The sequence below is a fragment of the Ictidomys tridecemlineatus genome, chromosome 3 (genome assembly GCF_052094955.1).
Source record: "Ictidomys tridecemlineatus isolate mIctTri1 chromosome 3, mIctTri1.hap1, whole genome shotgun sequence".
Classification (NCBI taxonomy): domain Eukaryota; kingdom Metazoa; phylum Chordata; class Mammalia; order Rodentia; family Sciuridae; genus Ictidomys; species Ictidomys tridecemlineatus.
The window spans coordinates 22,607,020-22,634,673 of record NC_135479.1 but is presented as its reverse complement, the minus strand read 5'-3'; the positions used below and the strand labels follow the sequence as shown (position 1 = coordinate 22,634,673).

Sequence of the window (27,654 nt, the reverse complement as noted above, 5' to 3'; positions counted from 1 at the left end):
AAAATAAACATTAAAAAAAAGTTCAAGGCCAGCCTTAGCAGCTTAACAAGGACTTAAGCAACTTAGTGAGACCCTGTCTCAAACAATAAAAAGGGCTATGTCCCCACATAGCTTAGTGAGGAATTACCCCAGGGTTCAATCCCCATACCCACCTCCAAAAAAATATATTTAGCTGGGTGTGTGGTGGCCTAGACCTATAATCCCAGCTACTTAGGAGGCTGGGGAAGGAGGATCACAAATCTGAGGCCAGACTGCAAAATAAAAAATAAAATATACTGGAGATATAGCTTAGCAATAGAGCATCCCTGGGCTTTATTCCAAGTAGCACAAAAGTAAAATGGAAAAAAAAAAAAAAAAAAAAAAAAGAAATGCAAATACCACCCCCCAGTAAGTTATAATTGTACTTGTTCTTCAATAAACAAATACAAAAATGACTTCTTTAAAACAAGCAAACACAAAATGTAAGTTCACATTTCTACTGCAAAACCAAAAAGTTTTGAGTCCTTTTCAGGACTAAAATTGTTCTAGTAATTTAGTATTACTTCAGTGAAATAATCTACTTATTTTCAAAAATTCAATAAACTCTTGGGAACTTTGGAGGCTACCATGAAGTTTAGATGTACTGAAAACAATAGTTTCTCTCTTGAGGGAAAACAAGATTTATATGGCTGAGGCTAACTTGTCCCATGTTATAATTACTTGCAAGAGAATTGGGGCCACACACCACAAAATTATACCTCAATATCTCTCTGGAAATCAAACAGGTCAATTCGTTGCCAGTTACTGCCATCCAGAGCCAGAACATTCCAGGCCTATTTTGAAGAAAAGAAATAAGCAAAATTTAAAATTTAAAATGAAAATGAAAATAAAAAACAATATTCAACCAACTAATGACTGAAATAGATCAAAAAATTTCCTTAGCTTCTATCACTACTCCCAACAGAAGCTAAGGAAATTTTTTGATCTATTTTTGATCCTGGATCCATGCTTTACTCTCAAATGAGATTATCTCATAAAATGAGTAGGTATAGAAATTAACAGCTACAAAATATCTTAAATTAGGGAAATTGGGGAAACAGCAGGTTATGATAAACATCATAGCCAGAAGGTACTTTGAAACTGCAAGATTCCAATTTCAGTTTTATTTTTATTTTTTTTTTAAATTTTTTATTTTTTTTATTGGTTGTTCACAACATTACAAAGCTCTTGAGATTCTGCAATCTGCATTTGGGGTAAAATTGGGAGTTCATAACCCACTTCAATCTAATGTATGAAATATGATATGACCAATTTCACTTTTATTGTGTGTGTGTGTGTGTGTGTGTGTGTGTGTGTGTGTGTGTGTGTTTGCTGGGAATTGAATCCAGGGCCTTGTGCATGCAAGGCAAGCACCGTACCAACTGAGCTATATCCCCAGCCCAACCAGCCCAAGATTCCAATTTCTAATCTCAAATGAGACAGAATTTTAGGTGATGAAGAACAAATCTTAGCTCCATCCCTAAATTGGAAACAAGATGAGGGTGAAACCAACGGAATGGGACAGTACACCAAATGCTGCTCTGTTTAATACGTATCTATTATCTATAGTATCACTTGGTTAGATATGAAACTGTGACATGGTGATTTGGGACTTGAAAATTATATTTTTGTATAATTTATCTGTATTTCATGTTTTCCTCATTACCAATTTACTCAGGTAGGTTTGTAGGTTTTTCAATTAATCATCATTCTATCCCCAACTTGATTCAGTGGTAATTTTATTTATTTTTTAAATTATTTATTCATTTATTTTTGCAGTACTGGAGACTAAACCCAGGGGTATACTACCACTGAGCCACAACCCCAGCAATTTTTTATTTTGAGACAAGGCCTTATTAAATTGCCCAAGATGCTCTTGAAATTGTGATATTCCTGCCTTAGGCTCTTTAGTCCCTGTGATTTCAGGCATGGGCCACCACATTCACCTTCAATGGAAAGTTTAAGATTTTCATACATCTTAAACAAGAAGAAAAGGGAGGTAAGAAAGAGTCCAGTGGGAGTTAATTTGTTGTCGCTCATTCTATATTTTCCTTTAAAAACATTCCCTGTTAAATTTAAAAAATAAAAGTCATGGACTGGTGGTGTAGCTCAATGGTAGAACAACTGCCCAGCATGTGCAAGGCCTTAGGTTTGATCCCCAGCACTGCAAAACAAAAACAAAAAAAAAAAAACAAAACAAAATAAACAAAAAGTTTTAATATTAGAGTCATAAAGTTGATAAGATTTAAAAGGGATTTAATATTGATTATACTTATAGCTATTTCTCTGAAACTTTTAAAAAAGAATTCTGGATTTACTTATAAGCCTTAGGATAACTGTCACATAATCAATAAGAAGAATGTCAGGGGTATGAGGGTAAGCAAGGAGTTATTATAGAAATAGCTGCAGTTTTCTCAGAAGTTTAATGTTACTTTTCTTTTAATGGCTTCATTTTTCCAGTGGCTTAAGTGGTTAGCCAGGGGAGGCAACCAATAAAACATTTAAAGGTTATATGTTTAATAAATTCTTGGGCTAAATGAATCTCTGATTGATATGCTATTTCTTATTTCCTTCTATTATGTTCTTCAGCAAGCAGAAAACATACATAATTCAGACTAAAATTATAAATGACGGATTCCTCTCTAGAGTCTGCACTGAAAAAAAAAAAAAAAAACTTCAAGCATAGAGAACAATGGAATATAAACTTGGTGCAGTGTGGTCCATACCTATAATTCCCGGGACTTGGGAGGCTGCGGATTAGTGCCTTGCTTTTTGCTGAGGCTGGCTTTGAACTCATGATCCTCCTGCCTCATAAGCCACTGGTATTATAGGCACAGCCAGACACAAAAATTTAGTGAGACCCTCAGCATTTTGGTGAGACCCTGTCTCAAAAGGAAAAAAGGCTGAGGATGTTGTTCAGTGGCAAAGTGCTCCTGGGTTCAATCCAAAGCACATACACACAAAAAGAATATGCCAAGTGTGGTGGCATATCCCTGTCAATTCTAATGACTCGGGAGGCTAAAGCAAGCGAATCACAAGTTTGAGGCCAGCCTTAGCATGGCCCTTCTTAAAAAAAAAAAGGGGGGGGGGTGGGAATGTAGCTCAGTGGTAAAAACACTCCTGGGTTCAAAACACAGTAGGGGTGGGAAAGAAAACAATAAAACAACTACTAATATAAAATTTTCCAGATTTAATGAAAACTGACATTGTGACTTCCTTCCCTTAAAGTTAACACATATTAAGAAGGAAGAGGAACCTGCAAATGAAAACAATAACTGAAAACTCAATTTAAGTCAACACTTCTTGCATGAGGCTGTGTAACTAAACAGGTTTAGACACTGATCTGGGAATTTTGTTTCTGGGTGTTTTGTCACCTTCACAATGGAATCAGAAAGGAAAATTCATTCACTTGTAAATGGCCATGTCTAAAGGGACCACACAACTAATGGAGATAAAAATGTCAAAAGAGAAATCACTGAAGCACCATTGTTAATTTCCAAAATGACTGACAGACATTAAGTATGGCTTTCAGGATGCAGAAATTAAAGTTAGAATAAGGGGAAATTCTCTATATTAAGATTTATGTGTGGTGATAGTAGTCTGAAGGGACATCTGGGCCCACCTACACAGATAAACATAATACTTTATGGTACAGCCATATTACATATCAGTACCTGGCAAACAGTGGGCTCTCAGTAAATATTTGTTAAATGAATGAACAAACAAAAAGCTGGTGCCTAATTTATAAAAAGATGACAACTGCAAATACATGTTCATTTTATTACTGATCAGATAACTGTATTACAAAAGTGGTTGGAAGCAGTTCATAAAGCAATTTTTCCACATCAGAGATTATACCCTTTATATCAGTGATAGCCAATAAGATTAGGGTATATGGCCATTTTGTCACAGCAATGTTAAGTGACAAAAATGGAGAGTCAAGTATAATGTAGAAACTGACTTTAGGAAAAGTGATTTGTTCTACAACCATTTTTTTTAAAAATTTTATCTTTCAAGGAAAGAACATGGGGATAAAATAGCATGAGAATTAGATGTTTAAGAGTCTTTTATATGTATATGTGTATCAAATGAACAAAAAAACCAATAAAGCAAATTTCATTAAGTTAAGCATAGCCTTTTTTTTTTTTTGTCCCAGGGATTGAATTTAGAGGCACTCAACCACTGAGCCACATCCCCAGCCCTATTTTGTATTTTATTTAGAGACAGGGTCTCACGGAGTTGCTTAGTGCTTCACTTTTGTTAAGGCTGGCTTTGAACTTGCAATCCTCCTGCCTCAGCCTCCCAAACCACTGGGATTACAGCAATGCGCCACTGTACCCAGCAAGCATAGCCTTTTAATTTGCATGTTCAATGCCTTTTCACTTAACTACTCTGCTTATGTTATGTAAATAAGATTTATAGAACAGTTAGAGATGGTATATATAGAATTCCATTATTGAATTATATGGGGAAGGTATACCATAAATGAAATAACACCCTTTCAAACATAACAACATACAAGTAACACCTAAAATAAATGGTCAGCCTACTATAGAGACTGACATCCTTAGTGTCAGAAAGTGGTCCCTCTGTAACCATGTCCATCATTCTTACCCTGGAGACCTGAGCACAGCGACACAAGGTAACAACATCCAGAAAAGAAAATATCCTAAAAAGAAAAGAGAGGGAGACAAACTTCACTATATGATAATTTCTCTTAATTTTAGCTTTTTAATAACTACACACACATATAACACTCACACACACATACTCACACGCAGTTCTTTCAAGAAAAAAAAAGATTTGAGCAATAAAAAATAAAACATAGTAGAAGAAAGTAATCTTTTAGCAGGGTGTGGTAGCACATGACTGTAATCCCATTGTTTTGGGAGGCTAAGTAGGAGGATTACAAATTTGGAGCCTCTGGTATTTAGTGAGACTCTGTCTCAAACAAATAAGTAAATAAATAAAAAGGACTGAGGCTTAGTGATAAAGCACCCCTGAGTTCACTCCCCAGAACAACAACAACAAAAAAGGTAATCGTTTACTTAACAATGTACATAAATGCTATACAAGTTCAATTATATCAAGGGATGATAAATGATTTCTAACTGATATAGACTTCTGAAGTGTTACAAAACGGAGGTCAGGAAGCATTAATTTGGAGAAGAGAGGCTAGTTTCTGTCATAGTTACCTGAAGTGTAAAAAGCTCCCTAGGATAGCTTTAAAAAATGAAATTTTGTTGTTTAGTGATCAGAGGCTATCAGTTATATTGTGGAACTTGTGATATGCTGAGTTAATAATTACATTAGAGAGAAAGTCATGTGCATTTTGTAAATATGTTCAGTCTTTAAAAAAAATTGTGTGCTGAGTGTGGTGGCACATGCCTATAATCCCAGTGACTTGGGAGGCTGAGGCAGGAGGATCACAAGTTCAAAGCCATCCTCAGCAACTTAGGTAGCTCTAAACAACTTGATGAGACCCAGTCTCAAACAATAAAAAGGGCAAGAAATGTGGCTGTCATTAAGTGCCCTTGTTCAAACCTAGTACCAAAAAAGAGCAACAACAAAAAACTGTGAGCACACATATGAAACTGTAGCTCAGTGGCATGAAGTTCCTGTTCACATGGTTAAGACCAATATCCCCACTAACCATCTCCAAAGGTTTTTCCACTTTCCCAAACTGAAATCTATACCAAAATAACACTAATTTCCCAATACCTCTCTTTCCCAGTCTTTGACAACCAGCATTCTACCTTCTGTCTCTGTGAAGATGACGGTTCTTGGTACTTAACATTTATCATTTGTGTCTTGCTTATTTTACTTAGCATTATGTCTTTGAGATTCATACATATTGTAGTAGGTTTAAGAATTTACTTCCATTTTAGAGTTGTATAGTATTCTATCATATTCCACATTTTCTGTATCTATTGCCAGATACTTGGTTTGCTTTCACCTTTTGGTTACTGTGAATTATGGTTCCATAAAAGGGGGCTGGGGCTGTAGCTCAGTAGCAGAGCACTTGCCTAGCATGTATGAAGCACTGGGTTCAATCCTTAGCACCACATAAAAATAAACAAAACAAAGCTGTTTTGTCCATCTACAACTACAAAAAAAAATAATAAAATAAAAAAACATGAGTGTACAGATACCTGTTTAGTCCCTGTTTTTAATACTTTGGGGTATATATTCAGAAGTAAAACTTCTGTATCATTTATCAATTCTGTTTAGTTTTTTTTTTTTTTGAGGAATCATTAGGCTATTTTACACAGAAGTTGCACCATTTTAAATTCTGATCAGCAGTATATAAATGATCTTAATTTTCCCACATATTTGTCAATACTATTTTTAAAAAATAGTATCACAAATGGGTTTGAACAGGGAAATGGTATCTCATTATGTTTTTTTTATTTGTATTTTTCTAATGATTAGTAATTTTGAGACCATTTTCATGTTCTTCTTGGCCATTTATATATCTGCTTTGGAGAACTACCCACCCCCCTTTATTTTTCTGTATTAGGAACTGAACCCAGGGATTCTTTACCAGCTGCGTCCCTAGTTGTTTTTATTTTGCTTTTTTGTATCTTGAGATAGGATCCTGCTAAGTTGCTAAACTTAGCCTTAAATTTGTAACTCTCCTGCGTTAGCCTCCCAAGTCACTGGGGTTATAGGGATATACCATGTCTGGTGAGTCATTTACCCATTTTTAAATCAGGCTTTGTTGTTGTATTATAAAGTTCTTTATGGATTCTAGACAGTGATCCCTTATCATAAATATGACTTGCAAATATTTTCACTGCTGAATTCTATTCTTTAATGTACAAAATTTTTATAATTAATAATATATAATTTAATAATTATTCTTTAATGTTCAAAATTTTTATAATTATTATGCAATCCAGTTTACCTACTTTTTTCTATTGATTTATGAGTTTTGGTGTCATATCTGAGAAATCACTGCCAAGTCCAATTATCAGGAAGCTTTCCCCCCTCTGTTTTCTTCTAAGAATTTTTTTTTTGGGGGGGTACTGGGATTGAACACAGGAATACTTTGCCACTGAGCTAAATTCCTAGTCCATTTATTTATTTTGAGACAAAGTCTCACTACATTGTTGAAGAGTCTTGCCAAGTTGTTCAGGATGGCCTTAAACCTGTGATCCTCCTATCTCTCAGCTTCAAGTCCCCGGATTACAGGTATGCCCAGTTTTCTTTTATAACTTTAGCTCTTATGTTTTGATCTGTGATCCATTGAGTTGGTATTGTATATGGAGTAAGGTAGTTCAACTCTATCTCCTCGCACACTTTTGGTGGTTCTGGGGGTCAAACCCAGAGCCTTGAGTATGCTAAAACACGCAGTCTACCACTAAGCTACATCTCCAACCCAATTCATTCTTTTGTTACGGGGATACAAAGTTTTCCCAACATCATTTGTGTTCCTCACTAAATGGTTTTGGCACCTTTGTCAAAAATCATCTGATGGGGCTCAGTGGGGGGAGCGCTTGCCAAGCACATGTGAGGCACTGGATTTGATATTGAGCACCACATAAAAATAAATAAAAGTATTGTGTTCTTAGACAACTAAAAAAAAAAATCATCTGATCACGTATATGAGGATTTACTTCTGACCTCTCTATTCTATTCTACTGGCCAATATATCATGTCTTATGCCAGTAGGATCACACTATTTTAAACATTTTTTAGTTTTGGATCAGAAGGTGGTTTTGATTGAAATATCTGCATGATTTAAAAAAACCCCTAGGAATAGTAACTGAATTGGTTACAAAAAACTTCCCTTATGCTTTATTTACCTTCTTTTTTAAACTGATTTATTCCTGTGATCTCAGCAAGATACCAACAAGGAGCAGAAAAGTCGTTGAACAAGTTCAGAGAAAAAGTATGGTGAAATAATAAAATGAAAAAATTTAAAAAGGTATCCATAGGCAGTCTTCAGTAATATGTAGAGAGTGTGCCTTCTCTAAGGAGGACCGACTGTATATAGAGAGGGGGAAAAAAAGGAGGGCTATGAGTTTCATGTATTCATTCAGAATATATTTCAATGGGCATTGTTTTAGGTCCCTGCAGCTTGTGGTCTAGGAGCTGTTGGTAGACATAAAGTAAGTAAAAAAATATGAAAAAATTTTAGGAAGTTAATGGCTACAATAAAGATAGCAAAGTAAAAATGACGAGTGGTCAGGGAATGGCTTTTCTAGGAGTACATATTTGATTTTAGACCTCAATAATAGAAGGAACCAGAACTGTCAAGAACTAAGAAAAAGAACATTCACATAAAGAAACAGTGAGTGTGTGATGAGATTAAAAGAAGCAGTGAAGATGTAGTATAGTAGTAGAACCATAGCCCTTTAATGAGTTATTATATATCAGGTATTATTTTAAGTCCTTACAAGATAGGTACTATTATCATTCCTATTTATAGATAAGGATATTGAGCAAAGTTTAGAGTTAGATAGGGCCAGACTAAGAAGGCTTTATGGCCATAGTGAACTGTTTAGATTATATTCCAAGTCTAAGGGAAGCCAAAGGTGGGTTTTAGGTCAGTGAGGGATATTATCTAATTTATATTAGGAAAAGATCATTATACAATGGGTCTGGTGGCACCTATTTGTAATCTCAGCTTCTTGGAAGGCTGAAGCAGGAGGATTACGAGTTTGAGGCTACCTAGGGCAACTAAGCAAGATCATTTCAAAATTTAAAAAATGGATAGCAATGTAACTCAGTGGTGGAGTACTTGCTTAGCATGCATGAGGCCTTGGGTTTGATCCCTGGTACCACAAAAGACATCAGTATAGCTGCTATGGGGAGATCAGACTGTCAGGGCACAAGAGTGGCACCAAGCCTATCAGTTAAGAGAACACCACTACTGGGCTGGAGATGTGGCTCTAGTGGTAGCGTGCTCGCCTGGCATTCGCAGGGCGCTGGGTTTGATCCTCAGTACCACATAAAAATAAAATAAAGATGTTCTGTCCACCGAAAACTAAAAAAAAAATAAATAAATATTTAAAAAGAGAGAGAGAGAGAACACCACTACTGTCTAGGTAATGGAGGCTTAGACCACGTGTGCTACCAAGGAGATATAGAAAACAGGGTAGAACTTGATGATGGACTGGATGAGAGGGTTCGAGAATACATTTCTGGTACCAGGACTTGGGTAGTTAGGTGCCATTAATTAAAATGTGGAACACTGAAACTATGTTATGGCTTAATCAAAAGTTTTTGTTTTGGATATGTGAGTACAGATACCAAGAAAATAATTGAATCTAGTAAGACCTTCAACTTTTCCTTACAGCTGCTATAATATTTATCTTTTTCTTTACCTGTTTTATATTAATTATTTTTGCTTTTATTATATTTTACTTTTTAAACCATTTCTGTTTTCCACTCTTTTTTCACTTCATTATTCCTATGTCTTACCTGGCTTATTTCCTTTTTACCCTTTTCAGTTTCTAAATGGCAGATAAACCCAAAAAAGGAAAAGCTGGGTACCTTTCTTGTTCCCTCAAAGCAGACCTGGTTTCATTCTGACGACTCTTAATAAAGCAAATTAACCATATTTTAAAATTCTGATAATATTAAAATACTACTACCCACTCTACTTCCAAATAAAAATACTGTATGTACTCTCAATCTGTGTACCTCAATAAAATAATATATACTGTTTACCTTATAACAAATCTACCTAATACAACAAATATTGTTTCATTGCTGAAATGCTTCTTTATCCTGTCACCCACTATTCAGTATCTTTGTATGGAGTTTAATAACCTAAATATCCTTATGTTTACCCTGAGTAATATTACATGGGGGTAACATACATGGAGCCAAGGTGAGAGGCTTTACAAGTATTCATCTTAGTAGTCTCTAATAATCTTTTAATAGAAAGGTTTTCCACAAAAGACAGCAAAAACAACATACATGAAACATCAAGCTGGTGGTCAAGTGTGTGCAGACTTAGGAGACTTCACATTTTAGTCAGCTTTCATGTCCCCCACCCTCTCTACCAAAGATTTAACCCAGGAGCACTTAACTGCTGAGTCATATCTCCAGCCCTTGTTCATTATTTTATTTCGGATCTCACTGAGTTACTCAGTGCCTTGCTAAATTGCTGAGGCTGGCTTTAAACTTTCGATCCTCCTGTTTCAGTCTCCCAAGTCTCTGAGATTACAGGTGTGTGCCACCATGCCCAGCTAGGTTACAGTTCTCTTAATCTAATAATTTCATCTCTGAATATTCCTGCATTAAGAGTTTTTTTGGGGACACTTCATATCCACACCATAATACCCCACGGAGCACAACATCTCAACAATCACAATTGTGTTACTAGAACATACTAAATGAACTAGGCCAGGTAGCTCATGCCTGTAATACCAGCTACTTGGGCAGCTGAGACAGGAGGATTTGAGACAGAAGGATTGCAAGTTCAAAGCCAACTTGTTACATAAATGGGGCTGTCACCCACTATTTAGGATATAGTTCAGTGGTAGAGTGCCCCTGGGTCCAATCCCCAGTACCACACACACACACACACACACACACACACACACACACACACAAATGGGGTTCTAAATGTGAAGATTCCAGAGTTAGCTTTTCACCTTGACTTGGACATTACAGAATTTTTTTTTTAAAGAGGACAAACATAATCACTGTGCTCCTCTATACAAGTAATACAAGCTTAGTCCTTCTACTCCTAATTTGCCGGTCTTAGGAAGATGGATGTGATAAGCCTCAGTACTTGAATTCCTTCTATCACTACTCAAGTAGTCTGTTTATACATTGATTATTACTTAGTAACTCCTTGACTTCTATTTTTTCTTTGTACTTGATTCTAAAGACAATTATCTTTAGAAATCTGAATATAAGAATTGGGCAGAGGGCTGAGGTTGTGGCTCAGACGTCCCTCGCCTAGTATGCCTGAGGTACTGGGTTCAATCCTTAGCACCACATAAAAATAAAAATATTGTGTCCACCTATAACTAAAAAATAAATATTTTTTTTAAAAAAGAATTGTGCTGAACATGGTGGCACATGGCTGTAATCCCAGCAACTGAGGCAGGAGGATCACAAATTCAAAGCTAGGCTCATGAATTTACCAAGGCAACTCTGTGAGATACTGTGTCAAAATAAAAGGGGCTGGAACTGTAACTCAGTGATTAAGCACTCCTGGGTTCAATCCTGTTTAAAAAAAAATATCAGTGGAATGTTCAAGACCAGACTGGGCAATTTAGCAAGACCCAGTCTCAGAAGAAAAAGAAAAAGAAAAAAAAAAAAAAAAAAAAAAGGCTGGGGATATAGTTCACTGTAAAGCACCCCCGGTTCAATCCTCAATACAGCAAAACAAATATAAAAATAAACCAAAAAGCTAGAAACAACTTAATTTTTTTATCAATAAACAATGCAAAATATAGCACACTCTTCTTTGAGTCCCTCAGCAACTCAGTTAGGCCTTACCTCAAAATAAAAAATAAAAAAAAACAACTGGAGGTCTATCTGGGGTTGTGGCCCAGAGGTAGAGCACTTGCTCTGCATGTACAAGGCCCTGGGTTCTATCCTCAGCACCAAATAAAAGTAAATAAATAAAATAAAGGTATTGTGTCCAACTACAACTAAAACAAACAAACAACTGGGAATGTGGCTCAGTGGGTTAAGTGCCCTGGGTTCAATCCATGGTAAAACAACAACAAAACACTCATAGTATATGGAAAACTATCTGAAGAACATTCATGATTCCTTTAGGTATGCTACATTCTATGTGTGGTGAGTAATGTGATTGACTCACCGATATTAGGTCCATCCCAGTTCACTAGCCTAAGCCACTTGTGATTGAATTTAATCTAGACCTATTTGGCTAAGATCTGAGAAGAAACTTTATTTGGGTATCAATGCTAGTCCATCTCTCCCTTGAAATAAAAAAAATAAACATGTAATCCATTATTTTAAAAATATTTTCTGCTGTAGATGGATGCAATTCCTTTATTTTATTTTTTATTTTTATATGGTGTTGAGGATCGAACCCAGTGCCTCATACATGCTAGGCAAGCGCTCTACTATTACACTACACCACTGCATTACAACCCCATCCCCCATGTAATCCATTATTTGCTGGCATCTATCCTGTGCCCATAAGGAAAAGCAGCTTTAGGACCAAGGTGATGCTATTCTTTACAGAACAAAAGAAGAAAATTGATAACACTGAGATTCCCTAAGCCAACCAACCTGATTACCTGGTTTAATGTCTCTTTTTCCTTTTATAATCTCCCTTACTGTTTAAGCCAATTTGAGTTGGTGGTTTTATAACTTGCAGTTACAAAAACAAATTTTTAAAGAGAATTATAATTAAATATAATTACTGACCTCCCATTAAATCTTTTCCTCCTATTTTCTCTATTTTAGTGAGTGCTCCCACCATCTACTTACTAGAAAGCAAAGAGCATGGGCATCATCCTTGACACCTTCCCAGTATCTCTGTTATAATCACACATCAAGGGCTGGGGTTATGGCTCAGACATAGAACACTTGTCTAGCATGCATGAGGCAATGGGTTAAATCCTCAGCACCACATAGAAATAAAGATATTATGTCTACCTACAACTAAAAAAAAAAAAGGTCTAAAAACTTAGTCCTATTAAATCAATCAAGAAATACATCGCTAATCTCAACACTTAAAAATCTCTCCATTATGGGGCAGAGAGAGAGCTCAGTGGTAGCTCACTTGCCTAGCATGTCAGATTCCCTAAGGTTGATCCCTGGCACTGGAAAAAAAAAGTCTCTTACTTGGGTCCATTTTCTTTCTAGATTTAGCAGCACTACAATTGACCCTCACAAAGAAAATTGCAACTTTCCAACTGCTTTTCTTGCCTTCAGCAGTGTTTTTTTTTTTTCTGATAAACAATTATAATATCTAGAGTTGGAACAAGGAAAGACTTTACTCTTCAATTCCATTCACCAGAGGTAACCAGCAATAACTTAAATAATGGCTATGAAGAAATGTGTAAGAATTCATTCTTAATAAACTAATAACTACAAATCATCCATTGAAAAAAATCATCTGTGAGTTTACCTTCACATTGTCATTAAGACTAATAATAACATAGAAAGGAGACATCACCTATCCAGTTTGTGTGTCCACCTCTTTTCTTTCCCATTTCTCTAACCCCATTTTCTGTTTCCTTTCTCATTTGTTTGCTTCTTTTATCTATGACAGACTCTATCACATATATAGAGAAATAGAAAAAAGAATGAGAAAGGAAGGAAGAAGGAAGGAAAGGTGGGATAAGGTTAAAGAATTACTGAATATTCTCACATCAGCATATATCGTAGGCTTTTGTTTTTCAAAAACACTGGCAGAATTTGTTTTAAAATTTATATTTCTACCTCTATTTCTATCTACACCATAAAACTTAACTTCTTTTTTGGAAGGCAATGGGGAAGGAACTCAGGGATGTTTACCACATAGCTACATCCCCATTCCTTTCTTCTTTTTTTTTTTTTAAATTACTTTTTTAGTTTTCAGCGGACACAACATCTTTGTATGTGGTGCTGAGGATCAAACCCGGGCCGCACACATGCCAGGCGAGCGTGCTACTGCTTGAGCCACATGCTCACCCCCCCCATTTCTTTTTAATTTTTTTACTTTGAGACAGGGTCTTGCTAATTGCTGAGGCTGGCCTTGCTCTTTGTCACTGGGATTATAGACATGGGCCACTGTATCCAGCTTAAAACTTACCTTCTAAAGTGCATAATTAAGTGATTTCCCCCCAGCTTCTTTTCTTTTTTGGTGTTGGGGGTGAAATCCAGGACTTCACGGGTACTAGGCAAGCACTCCATCACTGAGCCACATTCTCAGCCTTCAGAGATTTTTAAAAATATATCCATAATGTTGTGCAACCATCATCACTAACTCCACAATTTGTTTTTGTAGTGCTAGGAATCACACATACTATGCAGCACTTCATCACTGAGTTCTACATATTTATTACCCTGAAAAGAACCCCATCACTTCCCACCCACCACTCAACCCCAAAAAATCTCTACTCTATTTTCTGTATCCATTGATTTATCTATTCTGGATATTACATAAATGAAATAACACAGTAATAAGTAAGGCCTTTTGGTCAATAAGCATGTTTTAAAACATACATTCATGTTGTAGCACATATCCATATTTTGTTCCTTCAATGGCCAAGTAATGTTCCACTATATGGGTATTTTGTATTTTATCTATTCTTTTGATGGACAACTGGGTTATTACAAAGGAAACCATAACTTCATAACTTCATAACTAAAAATTAATAAAGTTTAATGAGAAGGAAAATATTTACATGGTTTCAAAATACTTCCTGTAAAATACTTATTAATTATAAAGAGAGACTTAACTTTCCATTAAAGAAGCCTGGCAGACACTGTTTTAGTCTATTAATCAAAGTGAACAAAGTGATAAGTCAACTTGAAAGTATATGCCAACTAACAGGATGCAAAGAGAAGTATATAGCATCACTTCTATGTTTTTTCTACCAGCAAAGCATAACCTGAATCTAATTACCAGGAAACATAAGACAATTCAAACTGAAGGAAGTTCTACAAAATGGCTGAACTGTAATCTTCAAGTGTCAAAATCAACAAAATACTAAGGAATTGTTCAGACTAAAGATAGATATTAGGGGCTGGGGTTGTGGCTCAGCGGTAGATTGCTCGCCTAGCACATGTGAGGCCCTGGGTTTGATCCTCAGTACCACATAAAAATAAATAAATAAAGATATTGTGTCCAACTAAAACAATAAATATTTAGAAAAAAAAGATAGATATCAGGCTGGGGTTATGGCTCAGTGGTAGAGCTCTTGTCTTAGCACATATGAGGCACTGGGTTTGATCCTCTGCAGCACACATGAAAAAAATAATAAATAAAATAAAGTTATGATAAAAAGATATTAATCGAAAGCAACACAATCATTATGAACTGGATTGTGTTGCTATCAAGACATTATTGGAGGGCTGGGGTTGTGGCTCAGCGGTAGAGTGCTCGCCTGGCATGTGTGAGGCGATCCTGGGTTCGATCCTCAGCACCACATAAAAATAAATAAATAAAATAAAAATATTGTGCCCAACTGCAACTAAAAAATAAATAAATATTTCTTAAAAAGACATTATTGAAGCCAGGTGCAGTGGTACACCCCTGAAATCCCAGCAACTCAAGAAGCTGAGGAAGGAGGATCATGAGTTTGAGGTCAGCTTTAGTAATTTAATGCTATCTCCAGACTGTCTCAAGACAAAAAAAATAAAAATAGGCTGGGAATGTGGCTCAGTGGTAAAGTGCCTCTGGGTTCAATCCCCAGTACTTGCATGCATGATTCGATCCTCAGCACCACATAAAAATAAAACAAAGGTATATCTACCTCAAACTAAAAAAATAAATATTTTAAAAAAGTGTTTTGGGAATCAGGTGTGGTGGCACACACCTGTAATCCCAGGGCTTGGGAGGCTGAGAAATGAAGATCACAAGTTCAAAGCCAGCCTCAGCAATGGTGAGGTACTAAGCAACTCAGTGAGACCCTATCTCTAAATAAAATACAAAATAGGGCTGGGATGTGGCTCAGTAGTTAAGTGCCCCTGCATTCAATCCCTGCGCCCCCACCAAAAAAAAAATGTTTTGGGAAAGATAAACAAAATGGAAAAACCATTTTTGCTTTGAAAAATTCAATGCAAGTATATTTTACTGTTTGTAACCATATTAAAACTTAAACTTGACCAAACAAGTCTTTTTTAATAATTTTCTCTAGGGACTCTATCTTCCAATTTTTTTTTTTTTTTTAAAAGACAGGGTCTTGCTAAGTTGCTTAGGGTCTCACTAAATTGTTGAGGCTAGCTTTAAACTCATGATCCTCCTGCCTCAGCCTCTTGCACCGCTGGGATTACAGGAGTGCGCCACCATACCAGGCTCTTCATACATTCTAACCAAATCATCTGGAATATTTGTAAGATGTTCTCTTTATCATCAGAATGCACTGCCAGTGAAGACTATAAAAGGTAGAACACCTTTTTTGGAGTACAGATAGAAATTATTTAAACATTTTTATGAAAATCTATAATAAACGAATTGCATAATTTTTATAATAAACACCTGTTTTGAAGGGGGGGGACCTGAGGATGTAAATAAGTGAAAAAGAGCCCCTCGGTTCAAGTCCCAGTACCAAAGAAAATAAAGAAAGGTGTTTCCAGATATTTTTCTTATTTATAGAAAGCAGGGCAATTGATGGGAGATCCCGTCAGAAATTTACTTGCAAGTGAAAAAGGCTTTTGTACTGGACTTGCAACTTTTCTGTAAGTTTAAAAATGTTTAAAAAAAAATTTTATTCTTTGTTTTAATAATTCATGCCAGGATATTATACTAATAAGACAAATATGGATGGTTTCAAAGATTTGTAAGAAGAAAAATCACTTAAGCTGTGTCATGTTAGTAAATTGGTGGGGAAAACACTTAGCACCTAACAGAAGGTAAATTATTTTAAAACTATTATTATGCTTGTACTATGGAGTACTGCACAGCCACAAAAAATGATTTGGTCAAGTTATATTTACTTCCATATACAGAAGTCCATGATATGTTAAGTGAAAAGGATTATAAAGTGACACTATGACACAATAAAGTTTTTTTTTTTCAAAATCCTGTCTATTTAAGGGTAGCATTAAAAAAAAAGATTTCCATTAAGATTAGGAATAAGATAGGACTGACCTATAGAATCATCTCCATTCAACATTACCTTGGAGATTATAAAATAAGAATTAAAAAAATTAAACATTGGAAAAGGTAAGTAATCCCAGCAACCCAGGAAGCTTCGGTAGGAGGATCATAAATTTGAGGTCAGATTAAGTAATTTAGTGAGTCTCATAGTAACTTAGCAAGACTGTCTCAAAATAAAAAAATAAAAAAAAAATAGGCTGGGGATGTGGCTGAGTAGTAAAGTGCCTCTGGGTTCAACCCCCAGTACTTAAAAAAAATATTTAATTTCTGTAATTAAAGCCTTTGTGAAATAAATATAGAAATATAGAAAACTAAGAAACATCTGGGTGTGGTGGCATATGCCTGCAATCCCAGTGACTCAGGAAGCTGAGACAGGAGGATTGCCAAGTTTAAAACCAGCATCAGCAACTAGGCTAGTCTCTAAGCAACTTACAAGACTTTGTCTCAACATTTAAAAAATAAATAAATAAAAAGAGCTGGAATGTGGCTCAATGGTTAAGTACCCCTGGATTCAACTCCCAGTACCAAAAACAAACAAACATAAATTCTTAAAATTACAAATGCCCCAAACTAAATTTATTAATATTTAACTAATGACCAATAGTTATCTTCCAGTTTAATGTCAAATATATCAAAGTCTCTTTCCAGCGAGGCATAGTGGTGCACACCTATAATCCCAGCAGCTTGAGAGGCTGAGGACCCAAGTTTGATGTAAGTCTTAGCAATTAGCAAAAAAAGTCCTCAAAATAAAAGTTCTCAATTAGCAAAAAAAAGTTCTCAAAATAAAAAATAAAAAGGGCTGGGGAAATAGCTCAGTAGTGGAATGTCCCTGGGTTCAATACCCGGTAGTGCAAAAAGAAAAAAGAAAAAAAAGCCTCTTTCCTCTTTGTCTTCAATGATTTAAACAAAGATTAAACTAATTTTTTATATCTATATGCACTAATAAGTAGTATGTTTTATGGTTTTAAATCAGTTTCCCTCTTTCATCTGATCTCCAATTTTGGAAGAAACTTGTTTTCAACTTTAAGTTCAAATTTGGTTGGTTGTTTGGAACTCAACTAATTTCCCCTAGAAATCCTAACAGTAGTGAAGTTTCCTGCTTAGCTTAGAAAGGAGCTAATTTAACCCATAATGCACACATTAGAACCAAATTCAAACCAAATTCTCATTGACAAAAATGTTAATAAGGATAAAATACCTCTAGTGTTCCAATGTGAGAAGTCAAACACATGCCTTCTTTCTTCAATTTCCTTTTTCCCAACCACTCAACTCAAGAATACTAAGAAAGGACAGATATTTCTAACTTTTTTCACTCTCAAACCCTGGCATGGCTGGTAGTGTCCTAACCTGAGAGGCAGTAGCAGTACTAGGATATAGTTATGTTACTCTTCACTCTGCCCAGTGCCAAAGAGTGAGGAGAACAGGTAGAATTAGAAAGTTCATATATGTCTGTATATACATGATAAATTCATATATATTCACAGATTCATTCACCTATATACTCTTCCACTCTATAAATGTTAGGCGTGGACATGTGGCAATGGAACATAGGTGAACGTGAGCTATATTCCACACATCTAAGCAGAGGGGGGTTTTTTGTTTTGGTTTATTTATTATCTTTCTTTTCTTTTAAATTTGTTCTAATTAGTTACACATGACATAGAATGCATTTTGACACATTGTACACAAATGGAGCACAACTTCTTATTCCTCTGGCTGTACATGGTGCAGAGCCATAATAGTAGTGTAATCATACATGTATATAGGGTAATAATTTCTGTCTCATTCTACAGTCCTTCCCATCCCCACTCCCCTCTGCACAATCCTAACTTCCTTCCTTCTTCCCTTGACCCCTGGGTGTTTTTTTTTTGTGCGTGTGTGGATTGATTGATTTGTTTATTTATTTATTTGTTTGTTTGTTTGTTTGTTTGTTTGTTTTTTGGTTTTGAACCCTGGGGCTCAAGAGATCCTTCCACCTCAGCTTCCCAAGAGCTGAGGCTACGGACTGATGCTTGCCACAATGTTTGGCTCTAAGCACAGCTTTAAAATCACTTGTGTGCTCTGACTTGGTCTTTTGTGCACTTGCCCTCAGCCTTAGGAAAAAAAGCCACTGGAATTTGAGAGGAGTTGGTGGTAAAAAAGCAGAATGATTTAGGAATTTATCTTCATCTGATTCATCTCTCTGTTAAGAAAAGACCTTATAGCTCATCAAAAGGTACTACAGAGGTGTCAAAAACAGTAACCAAAGCTAGAAAGGGCAGAGGTAGGAGAGGTAGGCAGTGCTGTACTCTAAAGAATTACAGAAACTGTTCTCTCTAGTATCTTATCTCTTGGCTAAATTTCTTTAATAACTTTTTTATTGCTCCACTCCTAACCCCATCTGGTTTTCACATAGTAGCCAGACTAACCCTTTAGAAATATGCATCAGATCATGTTATTCCATTGTCATATTATGAGGGATCTTGAGGGCCGTAGTGTGGAATTTGGGTTTCATGGTTAAAACAAAATCTAAAAGTTATATAACATCAAAATGTAAACCACAATAGGGTGGGAGCAGTTACCAGAGTCAAGTAATTTCTCTAAATCTTTAAAGTTGTAAGTAAACTACTATAGTATAAAGTAGTATTAAGGTCCAAAATGGCACTATCATAAAAAATTATGTCTTGGTTTACTCAACTTATAGTATAGTTAAGAACATAACCCACTTAAAAAATATTTCTTAGGCTCGGGGTGTAGCTCAGTGGTAGCACTTGCCTACCCTGCGCTCAATACGGAAAAACAAAACAAAGCACACAACTATTTAAGATGGCTAAAATTTAACTTAAATTTTGGGAATACTCAAGATATTCGAGATTATTCTCCAGTGGCTCTAATGGTATAATATTATACAATGTAACCATAGGCAGCCTATAAGAAGGCATTACTTGCATGGAAAATACATTCTAAATTCAATTATTTTTTCAGTGTCTCCAACGTGAAAGCTTTATACAGTAAATAAATGGAGAATATTTCAATGGGTACTAAGTATTTACAGGGTATAGTTCCCATTTGCAAGGATTTTGTAATCTAGTAGAGGATTCAGACATGCAAATATTTAAGAATGCCAGAAATACTTATCTTTACCAGCAAGAGAACAGAGATTATATTCTACAATGAAGCAGGCATGGGGCTGGTAATAGGCTAGACTGCAATAGCTTCAAAGCTGCAGATGCCCCTGAGCACAGTAACTTGTTAACTCTTAACATTTCCAAAAGAGAACATACCTCTTTTTTTTTTTTTAAGATAGAGTGATAGAGGAGAGAGAGAGAGAGAGAGAGAGAGAGAGAGAGAGAGAGAGAGAGAGAGAGAGAGAGAGAATTTTTTTAATATTTATTTTTTAGTTTTCGGCGGACACAACATCTTTGTTTGTATGTGGTGCTGGCCGCACGCATGCCAGGCGAGTGTGCTACTGCTTGAGCCACATCCCCAGCCCTGAGAACATACCTCTTTCTCACATGATACGTTACATAAATGAACAAGAAATGTCATGATTAAGTGCCCAAATAATGAAGGGGCTCTGAAAACAACTTAACAGCCAATTTCTTCTTAGATGATTTCTAAATCAGATGTTTTTAAGTTTGGGGCTCTGTTTTTGTTATGGTTAACCCCAAAATATAGTTTCTACATGTTCAAAATAAGGTAAAATCATAAGTGTAAGCTGGAAATGGTGGGCACATGCCTATAATCCCATCCACTTGGTGGCAGGAGGATCCCACGTTTGAGGTCAGCCTCAGCAATTCAGTGGGACCCTAAGCAACTTAGCAAGACCCTATCTCAATACCACCTATATACAAGAATAGGGCAAAGGTAAAATTAATAAACAAAATCAAATATAGATGTAAGTGGAAAAACTGCTACTAAATTAAACTTTCAAATATCTTTACTCACACCTAAAAAATGTGGAATAAGATAGTTTAAAAAAAATCAATAAATTTAAAAATTCAGGGGCTGGGGATGTGGCTCAAGCGGTAGCGCACTTGCCTGGTATGCGTGCGACCCGGGTTCGATCCTCAGCACCACATACCAACAAAGATGTTGTGTCCGCCGAGAACTGAAAAATAAATATTAAAAAAAAAATTCTCTCTCTCTCTCTCTCTCCTCTCTCACTGTCTCTTTAAAAAAAAAAAAATTTAAAAATTCAAGTCATCTATGTGTCGTGGCACACATCTGCAATACCAGTGACTCAAGAAGCTGAGGCAGGAGGATCACAAGTTCCAGGTCAGCCTCACTAACTCAGTGAGGCCCTAAGTAAGCCAAGAAGACACTGTCTTTGAATAAAAAATAAAAAGGACTGGGATTGTGGCTTAGTTGTTAAGTGTCCTTGGGTTCAATTCCTGGCACAAAAACAATAACAAAACAACAACAACAACAAAAAAAATCAAGCCAGGCATGGTGGATAATCCTAGCTCCTAAGGAGGCTGAGGAAAGAGATCACAAGTTCAAGGGCAACCATGGCAATGTAATAAGAGTGTCCCAAAATAAAAAGGGCTGCAGATGTAGCTCAGTATAGAGGACTTGTCTCCAATGTATGAGGCCCTCCGTCAATCTCCAGTAGAGGGATTGAAACAAACCAGGCAAGACTATACATAAATGAAAACTGACAACAAATCTAAAAAACAATTTAAATACACAAATAATATATACTCAAAACAAAAAACGAACCACTCAAAATTAGCATTCAGACTTACCGTAACAGGAGTTCTTTGGGAAGTTTTTTATTGATTACAGCTTCATCACTATTTGAGAACATCTGCAAAAACAAAATCACTGTCAACAGTGTCAAGTTTACTTAACATTTTATACTATATTCAACTCAATAGTTCAGAGATAATCCTCCCAGTAGATTTAAAAAAATTATAGTGGACATTGTAAGCCTAAATAGTATTTTCAGAGATGCTTTGGGCTTCAAAAAAGTTGAGGCATTTCATTCCATCTTTTGAGATAAAGAACTAATAGAAAAAAGTGCTGAGGCTGAGATGATGGCTCAGCAGTAGAGCGCTCACCTAGCACCATCCTCAACACCACATAAAATAAATAAATAAAATAAAGTTATTGTGTCCAACTACAACTAAAAAAATAAATATTAAAAAAAAGTGCTGAGGGGGCTGGGGATGTGGCTCAGGCGGTAGCGCGCTCGTCTGGCATGCGTGCGGCCCGGGTTCCATCCTCAGCACCACATACAAACAAAGATGTTGTGTCCGCCGAGAACTAAAAAAAATAAATATTAAAAATTCTCTCTCTCCTCTCTCTCTCTCTCTCTCTCTCTCTCTCTCGTAAAAAAAAGTGCTGGGGAGTAATACTGACCAAATTATATTGTTATATTATGTATAAGTACAAATATATAACAAGTTTCATAATTATTTACAACTATAATGTACCAATAAGAAATGTGGAAAAATGTAATGTAAAACTTGAAAAATAAAAGTGGGAAAAATAAATAATAGAAGAATATTATGTGCCAGATACTGCTATAAGAGTTTTTCATGTATTAGTGTTTTTAGTCTTCATGCTATTCTTCACTTTCAAGATAAGGAATTACAAAAGGTTACTGCTCAAGGTCACATTATTGCAGAGTGATTACTTAAAATGCCCACACCTGGTTTGCATTTACTTTTTCAAGGAGATATTCAGAAACCTGGAATGTGTCTCTTTTGTGTTTAAGATACAACATGCAGAAAACTGATAATGCTTCCTAACCACTGCCACTAAGTATCCATAATGGCTACTTTTAAACACAGCTACCATTTTTGCCACAAAGGTGTTCATAATCTTGTCTAGTAAGGCTATGTAAAAACCAAATACATATATCCAGTAAAAAGTACTGTAAAAATCAACAAATACACATGCCACTGAAGCCAATTTAAATTCAATCCCTGCTATTAGTATTGCAAAAATTCCTCTTGATTTCATGTAATGAACATTTCTGACACCCTGTAAATACCAGGCACTTTTCTAGGCAATGAGACACAAAGATATCTCTGTCCTTAAAGAGCTCTTGCTCTACAATAAAGAAAACAGAAACAAATAATTCACTGATTGAGATGTATATCAAAACAAAAGATAGGACAACTAATTCTGCCTGCATATATATCTAAATTGGTTCTTTTTAAATTTTTTTTTTAAAGAGAGAGGGGGAGAGAGAGAGACAGAGAGAGAGAGAGAGAGAGAGAGAGAGAGAGAGAGAGAAGAGAGAGAATTTTAATATTTTTTAATTATCGGCGGACACAACATTTTGTTTGTATGTGGTGCTGAGGATCGAACCCGGGCCCATGCGTGCCAGGTAAGCGCGCTACCGCTTGAGCCACATCCCCAGCCCGAAATTGGTTCTTAAAGGAATATCAGAATTAATTGGGAAAAAAAGGAGAGAGATAACATACAAATAAGAGATTAACAGTACAAAATAAAGGAGCCATAAGAAGGTCCTGATAGTTCATTAAAATTCAAAGTACAGAAACTAGTGAAGGGGAAGCAGATGGGAAGGAGAAACAATGAATAGAATGCAGTACCCCATCTCAGATATTTAAAGATTAATTACATAATAAATATTTTTCTAATAACTTTAAAATACCTTCCACATAAATGGAAAGCTCTTGGAGGGTACACAGAATGCTGTCACATATGCCATATTTCCAGGGCTGAGTACAAAGTCTGATATATTGTTGAACTCAATAAATCTAATGTTAAGCATGGTGGGGCTGGATCATGAGGAAACTTATATACCAGGCTAGAAATTTGAAACAACAAAGTAGGGAAGAAGAATCTGAAGAAATTAAACTGAACTCCGGAATGGTAGTGAGAAGATATAGCCACTGAAATTATAACACAAGTAGAAGACGCTGGGGCAGTGGAAATAAAAAAAGAAACTGAAGAAAAGTATTCTCTCCTCACCCCATATTAAGGATCGAGCTACACCACTGAGCTACATACCCATCCCCTCTTTTTTTTTCCTTTTCTCTTTTTAAATAGGATCTGGCTAAATTGTCCAGGCTGGCCTCAAATTTGCTAGTCTTGGCTTCCCAATAGCTAGGATCAAAAGCATGAGCTATCACCCATGGCTTGAAGATAAGGATTCTTAAAAGAAGCAATAATACTTGGTGACCAAAAGTAGGATCATTTAGCAACTATCAGTGCAACAGATTACAGAAATGAGAGTACTGACAATTAAGTTCTTCTTCTTCTTCTTTTTTTTTTTTTTTTTTTTGTGGTACTGAGGCTCAAACCCAGGGTCTCATGTATCTGAGAAAAGTGCTCTCCCACTGAGCTACATCCCCAGCCTGACAATGAAATTCTTTAGGAAATTATCTTGCTATTCTCTTGCCTCAGTCTCCCAAGTCACTGGGATTATAAGTGTGTGCCACCTCACCCAGCCCTGAGTACACCTGTAATTAAGTAAGAATACATAAAATAGTCATGTATTTTAAAACTAAATAATAAAGGACAGATGATATAACTAACATCTTGCAAAAATAGCTAGAATATCAAAGATTATGACCTACGAGACACTTGGAGTTGGACTGTAAACAACACACATTAATAAGCTTGAGATCTCCAAGGTGGGAAATGAAGTCTGTAAAAGCAAAATATTATCACTAAATATCCAACCTCTTAGCACTATACCCAATTCAAAACTACAAAAAGTAAAGTATCAACTGGGTATGGTGGTGCACACCTGTAATCTCAGCTCCTCAGGAGGATTGGAAGTTCAAGACCTCAGCAATTTAGCGAGATCCTGTTCAAAATGAAAATGAAAAAGGGTTAAGGATATACCTCGGTGGTAGAGTACATCTGGGTTCAGTTCCCAGTACCAGAAAGGGAAAGAGAAAAAAAAAATAAGGCATAATCATTATCCTGTATACTCAAAGTGTTCTATTAAATGCTATGTCTCTCCTAATAAGATACTCTGCTCCTTTGAATACATGGTAATGTAAATTAAAAAATAAACATGCTGGGGCTGGGGTTATGGCTCAGTGGTAGAGTGCTTGCCTAGCATGTTTGAGGCACTGAGTATGATCCTCAGCACCACATAAATGTAAAATAAAGATGTTGTGTCCACTTAAAACTAAAAAATAAATATTAATAAAATAAACATGCTATGTTGTTCACATGATTTCTTCTTTAACTGTAGATATAAAACAAAAGAACAAAAAATTTAAATGCTATTTTTTTCCCTAGTACAGTCTATTATATAGACTGCATGTTGCTGCCTCTATAAGAGTATGATGGTATGTAAAGGGGAAAGTCGGACACATAAACCTGGGAATATCTGGGAAACAGCACATGTATAGGATATCTATGCAGATTTATATATATATCCCTCCCTCCTTCCTTTTGCACATAAGTATCCTACTTTAACTTTGTAAAGAATAGATCAGTGGTTCACAAAATGTGGTACTCTGACCAAGGGCATCAGCATTAACCACAGAACTTGTTATAAATACAAATTCTTGGGTTGGAGCCCAGACCTATAGAATGAGAACCTTGGGGAATGGTAGAGGAAGGGAAAGGGAGGCAATGTGTACTTTAAAAAGATTTCAAGGTGATATGATGTACCCTAAAACGAGAGAACCAATGGACCAGAAAAATTAGAGAGTCTCAGAACTCAAGAATTTACACTTCTAACAAAACCAGTGTCACCAGCTGTCCGTAGACTGTGTGTGGATTGTGTTACACATAGTAGCCTCTTGAGGGGATAGGCTTGGCTCTGCAAACTCCCTGTCAGGGACTGAATATATGATACAGGGGCCGCTCCGCCTTAGCTCTGCCTAAAATCCCACACACCACCTGAGATGGATGTGACTCACTATGATGTCAATCAATCTGCTGACCAGGAGACATTACTAAACAAGACTCCACCCTTGAAACCTTATCCCCCTCTGATATCTCTGCTATAAAATAAAGAAAACTTGGGGCTCATGGTCTCTTTTCCAGGGTTCTGTCCAGTTTGGAAGCTGACCCTTAAGGTCACAGAGCTGTCTCTCCCTCAATTGGAAAACTTTTGAAAACTACTCTCTGTGTGTCTTTTCTTGGCTTTCTTAGCTTAATATTGCAGCCAGCTCTTTTAAACCAAGTTCATGTTGTCTGCGTGGGTCATTGGCGAGAAAGCAGAACATTAACATCAATTAAAATGACGTAGCAATGAATCTTAGGAAATAACCTAGGAGGTAGACACAAAGCAATATTAAATGCTTTCTAGTAAACCCTACTGGCTTCTGTTCCTGTCCACACTATTTTTCATAAAACAATGTTTCACAGAATTGACAGAATATAACTGTTGCAGTTATTTTACTATTTTTTATTTTATTTTCTTAATATTTATTTTAAGAGACAGGATCTTGCAATGTTGTCTAGGCTGCTCCTGAACTCCTGGGCTCAAGTTATCTTATCTTAGCCTCCCAAGTAGCTGAACTAGAGGTATATTGATATTATATGAACACAGAGATATATAATAATATATTTTTATAATCTACTCACAATTACAAGGAAGCAGTCATGGGTAAAACATGAAGCAACTATAATATTCATTCCTTATTGTTTTAAGGAAGGTCAACATAACCTAAGTAAGCAGATACTATCAAAAGTCATCTTTTAGGAATAGAATTGTCTTAAATATGCAGGTTCTTAAAAACTAAGTGTTTGAGCCGCGCACAGTGGCACACACCTGTAATCCCAGTGGCTTGGGAAGCTGAGGCAGGAGAATCGCAAGCTCAAAAGTAGCCTTAGCAAAAGCTAAGCGCTAAGCTCAGTGAGGCCCTGTCTCTAAAGAAAATACAAAGTAGGGCTGGCTCTCTGGTCAAGTGCCCCTGAATTCAATTTCCAGTACCAAACAAAACAAAACAAAACAAAAACTAAGCAAGTTGAGCTGTGTGCAGTGGTGCATGCCCATAATTCCAGCATCTTGGGAGCCTGGAGTATCACAAATTCAATGTCAGCCTCAGCAACCTAGCAAGGACCCAAGCAATTCAGTGAGATCCTGTCTCTAAATAAAATACAAAACAGGACTGGGATGTGGCTGAGTAATAATTGCCCCTGAATTCAATCCTGGATACAAAGAAAAGAAAAAAAAAACAAAACACTCAAACCCAAACCTAAGTGATTTGTCATATATTTGCATAGATTCTTTACTTACATAAAGTTGTTATTCTTTTCTACAAATTATGTAGCTGAGGAATTATAGTTTTGAAACAACTTGTCCCAAAATGGTATTACATCATTTTATACAAGAAAGTTTTTTTTTTTTTTGAGAGGGAGAGATGTCATTATTTTAAACATTTCAATAAGTTTTCAAATCTGTTGGCATATTTTGGGGCATAGTTTATTAACATGATGAATGTGAATGCTTAGCACACAAATAAGACCCAAGGAACAATTTCAAGATTTTTTAAAGCCACAATTGGTAGAAAAAGAGCAGACGGAAACAAGAAAGAAATATTTGCTCAACAGTGACCCCTGCTGCTCAAAATAATAAAGTCCTAAAAAGGGTTTTAAAAAGATTTGACCTTTTTATTCAAGCTTTAAATGATACAAAGAATTACTAATTTTTAGCTAGAACAGGGCTGTGTAGAAAGAAGACTGTATTTTCATTTTTTTTTTCCTTTTGTGGTACAGGCAATTGAGCCCAAAAGTGCTTTCCCACAGGGCTGCATCAATAGTCCTTTTTTATTTTTGAGACAGAGTCTTGCAAAATTGCTTAGCTGGCCTCGAACTTTTCATCCACCTCTCTCATCCTCCCAAGTAACTGGGATTACAGGCCTGCACCACCACGTCCCACAAGACCTGCCTATTGTGATGTAAAGTAGTGAGACAGTTGGGGTTTTAGCTCAGTGATAGAGTGCTTGCTTAGTGCT

The 27,654-nt window shown here is 36.1% G+C and overlaps 1 protein-coding gene across 8 annotated transcripts in view; it reads right to left on the bottom strand.

The window, feature by feature from the left end:
• Fbxl20 (F-box and leucine rich repeat protein 20) overlaps positions 1-27,654 on the bottom strand; it is a 104,739-nt gene that overhangs the window by 33,762 nt on the left and 43,323 nt on the right. For 4 of the 8 annotated variants that reach the window (XM_078042087.1, XM_040268831.2, XM_005321772.5 and 1 more), the window contains exons 2-4: positions 21,499-21,560; positions 4,633-4,687; positions 738-812 (exon numbers count right to left, since the gene is read on the bottom strand). In XM_078042087.1, the coding sequence (XP_077898213.1) occupies positions 738-812; positions 4,633-4,687; positions 21,499-21,560 (192 nt within the window). Of the gene's footprint in view, positions 1-737; positions 813-4,632; positions 4,688-7,826; positions 8,008-21,498; positions 21,561-27,654 lie in introns of those variants that run through there. The other 4 variants (XM_040268829.2, XM_021724182.3, XM_078042088.1 and 1 more) reach the window with 3 other exon arrangements.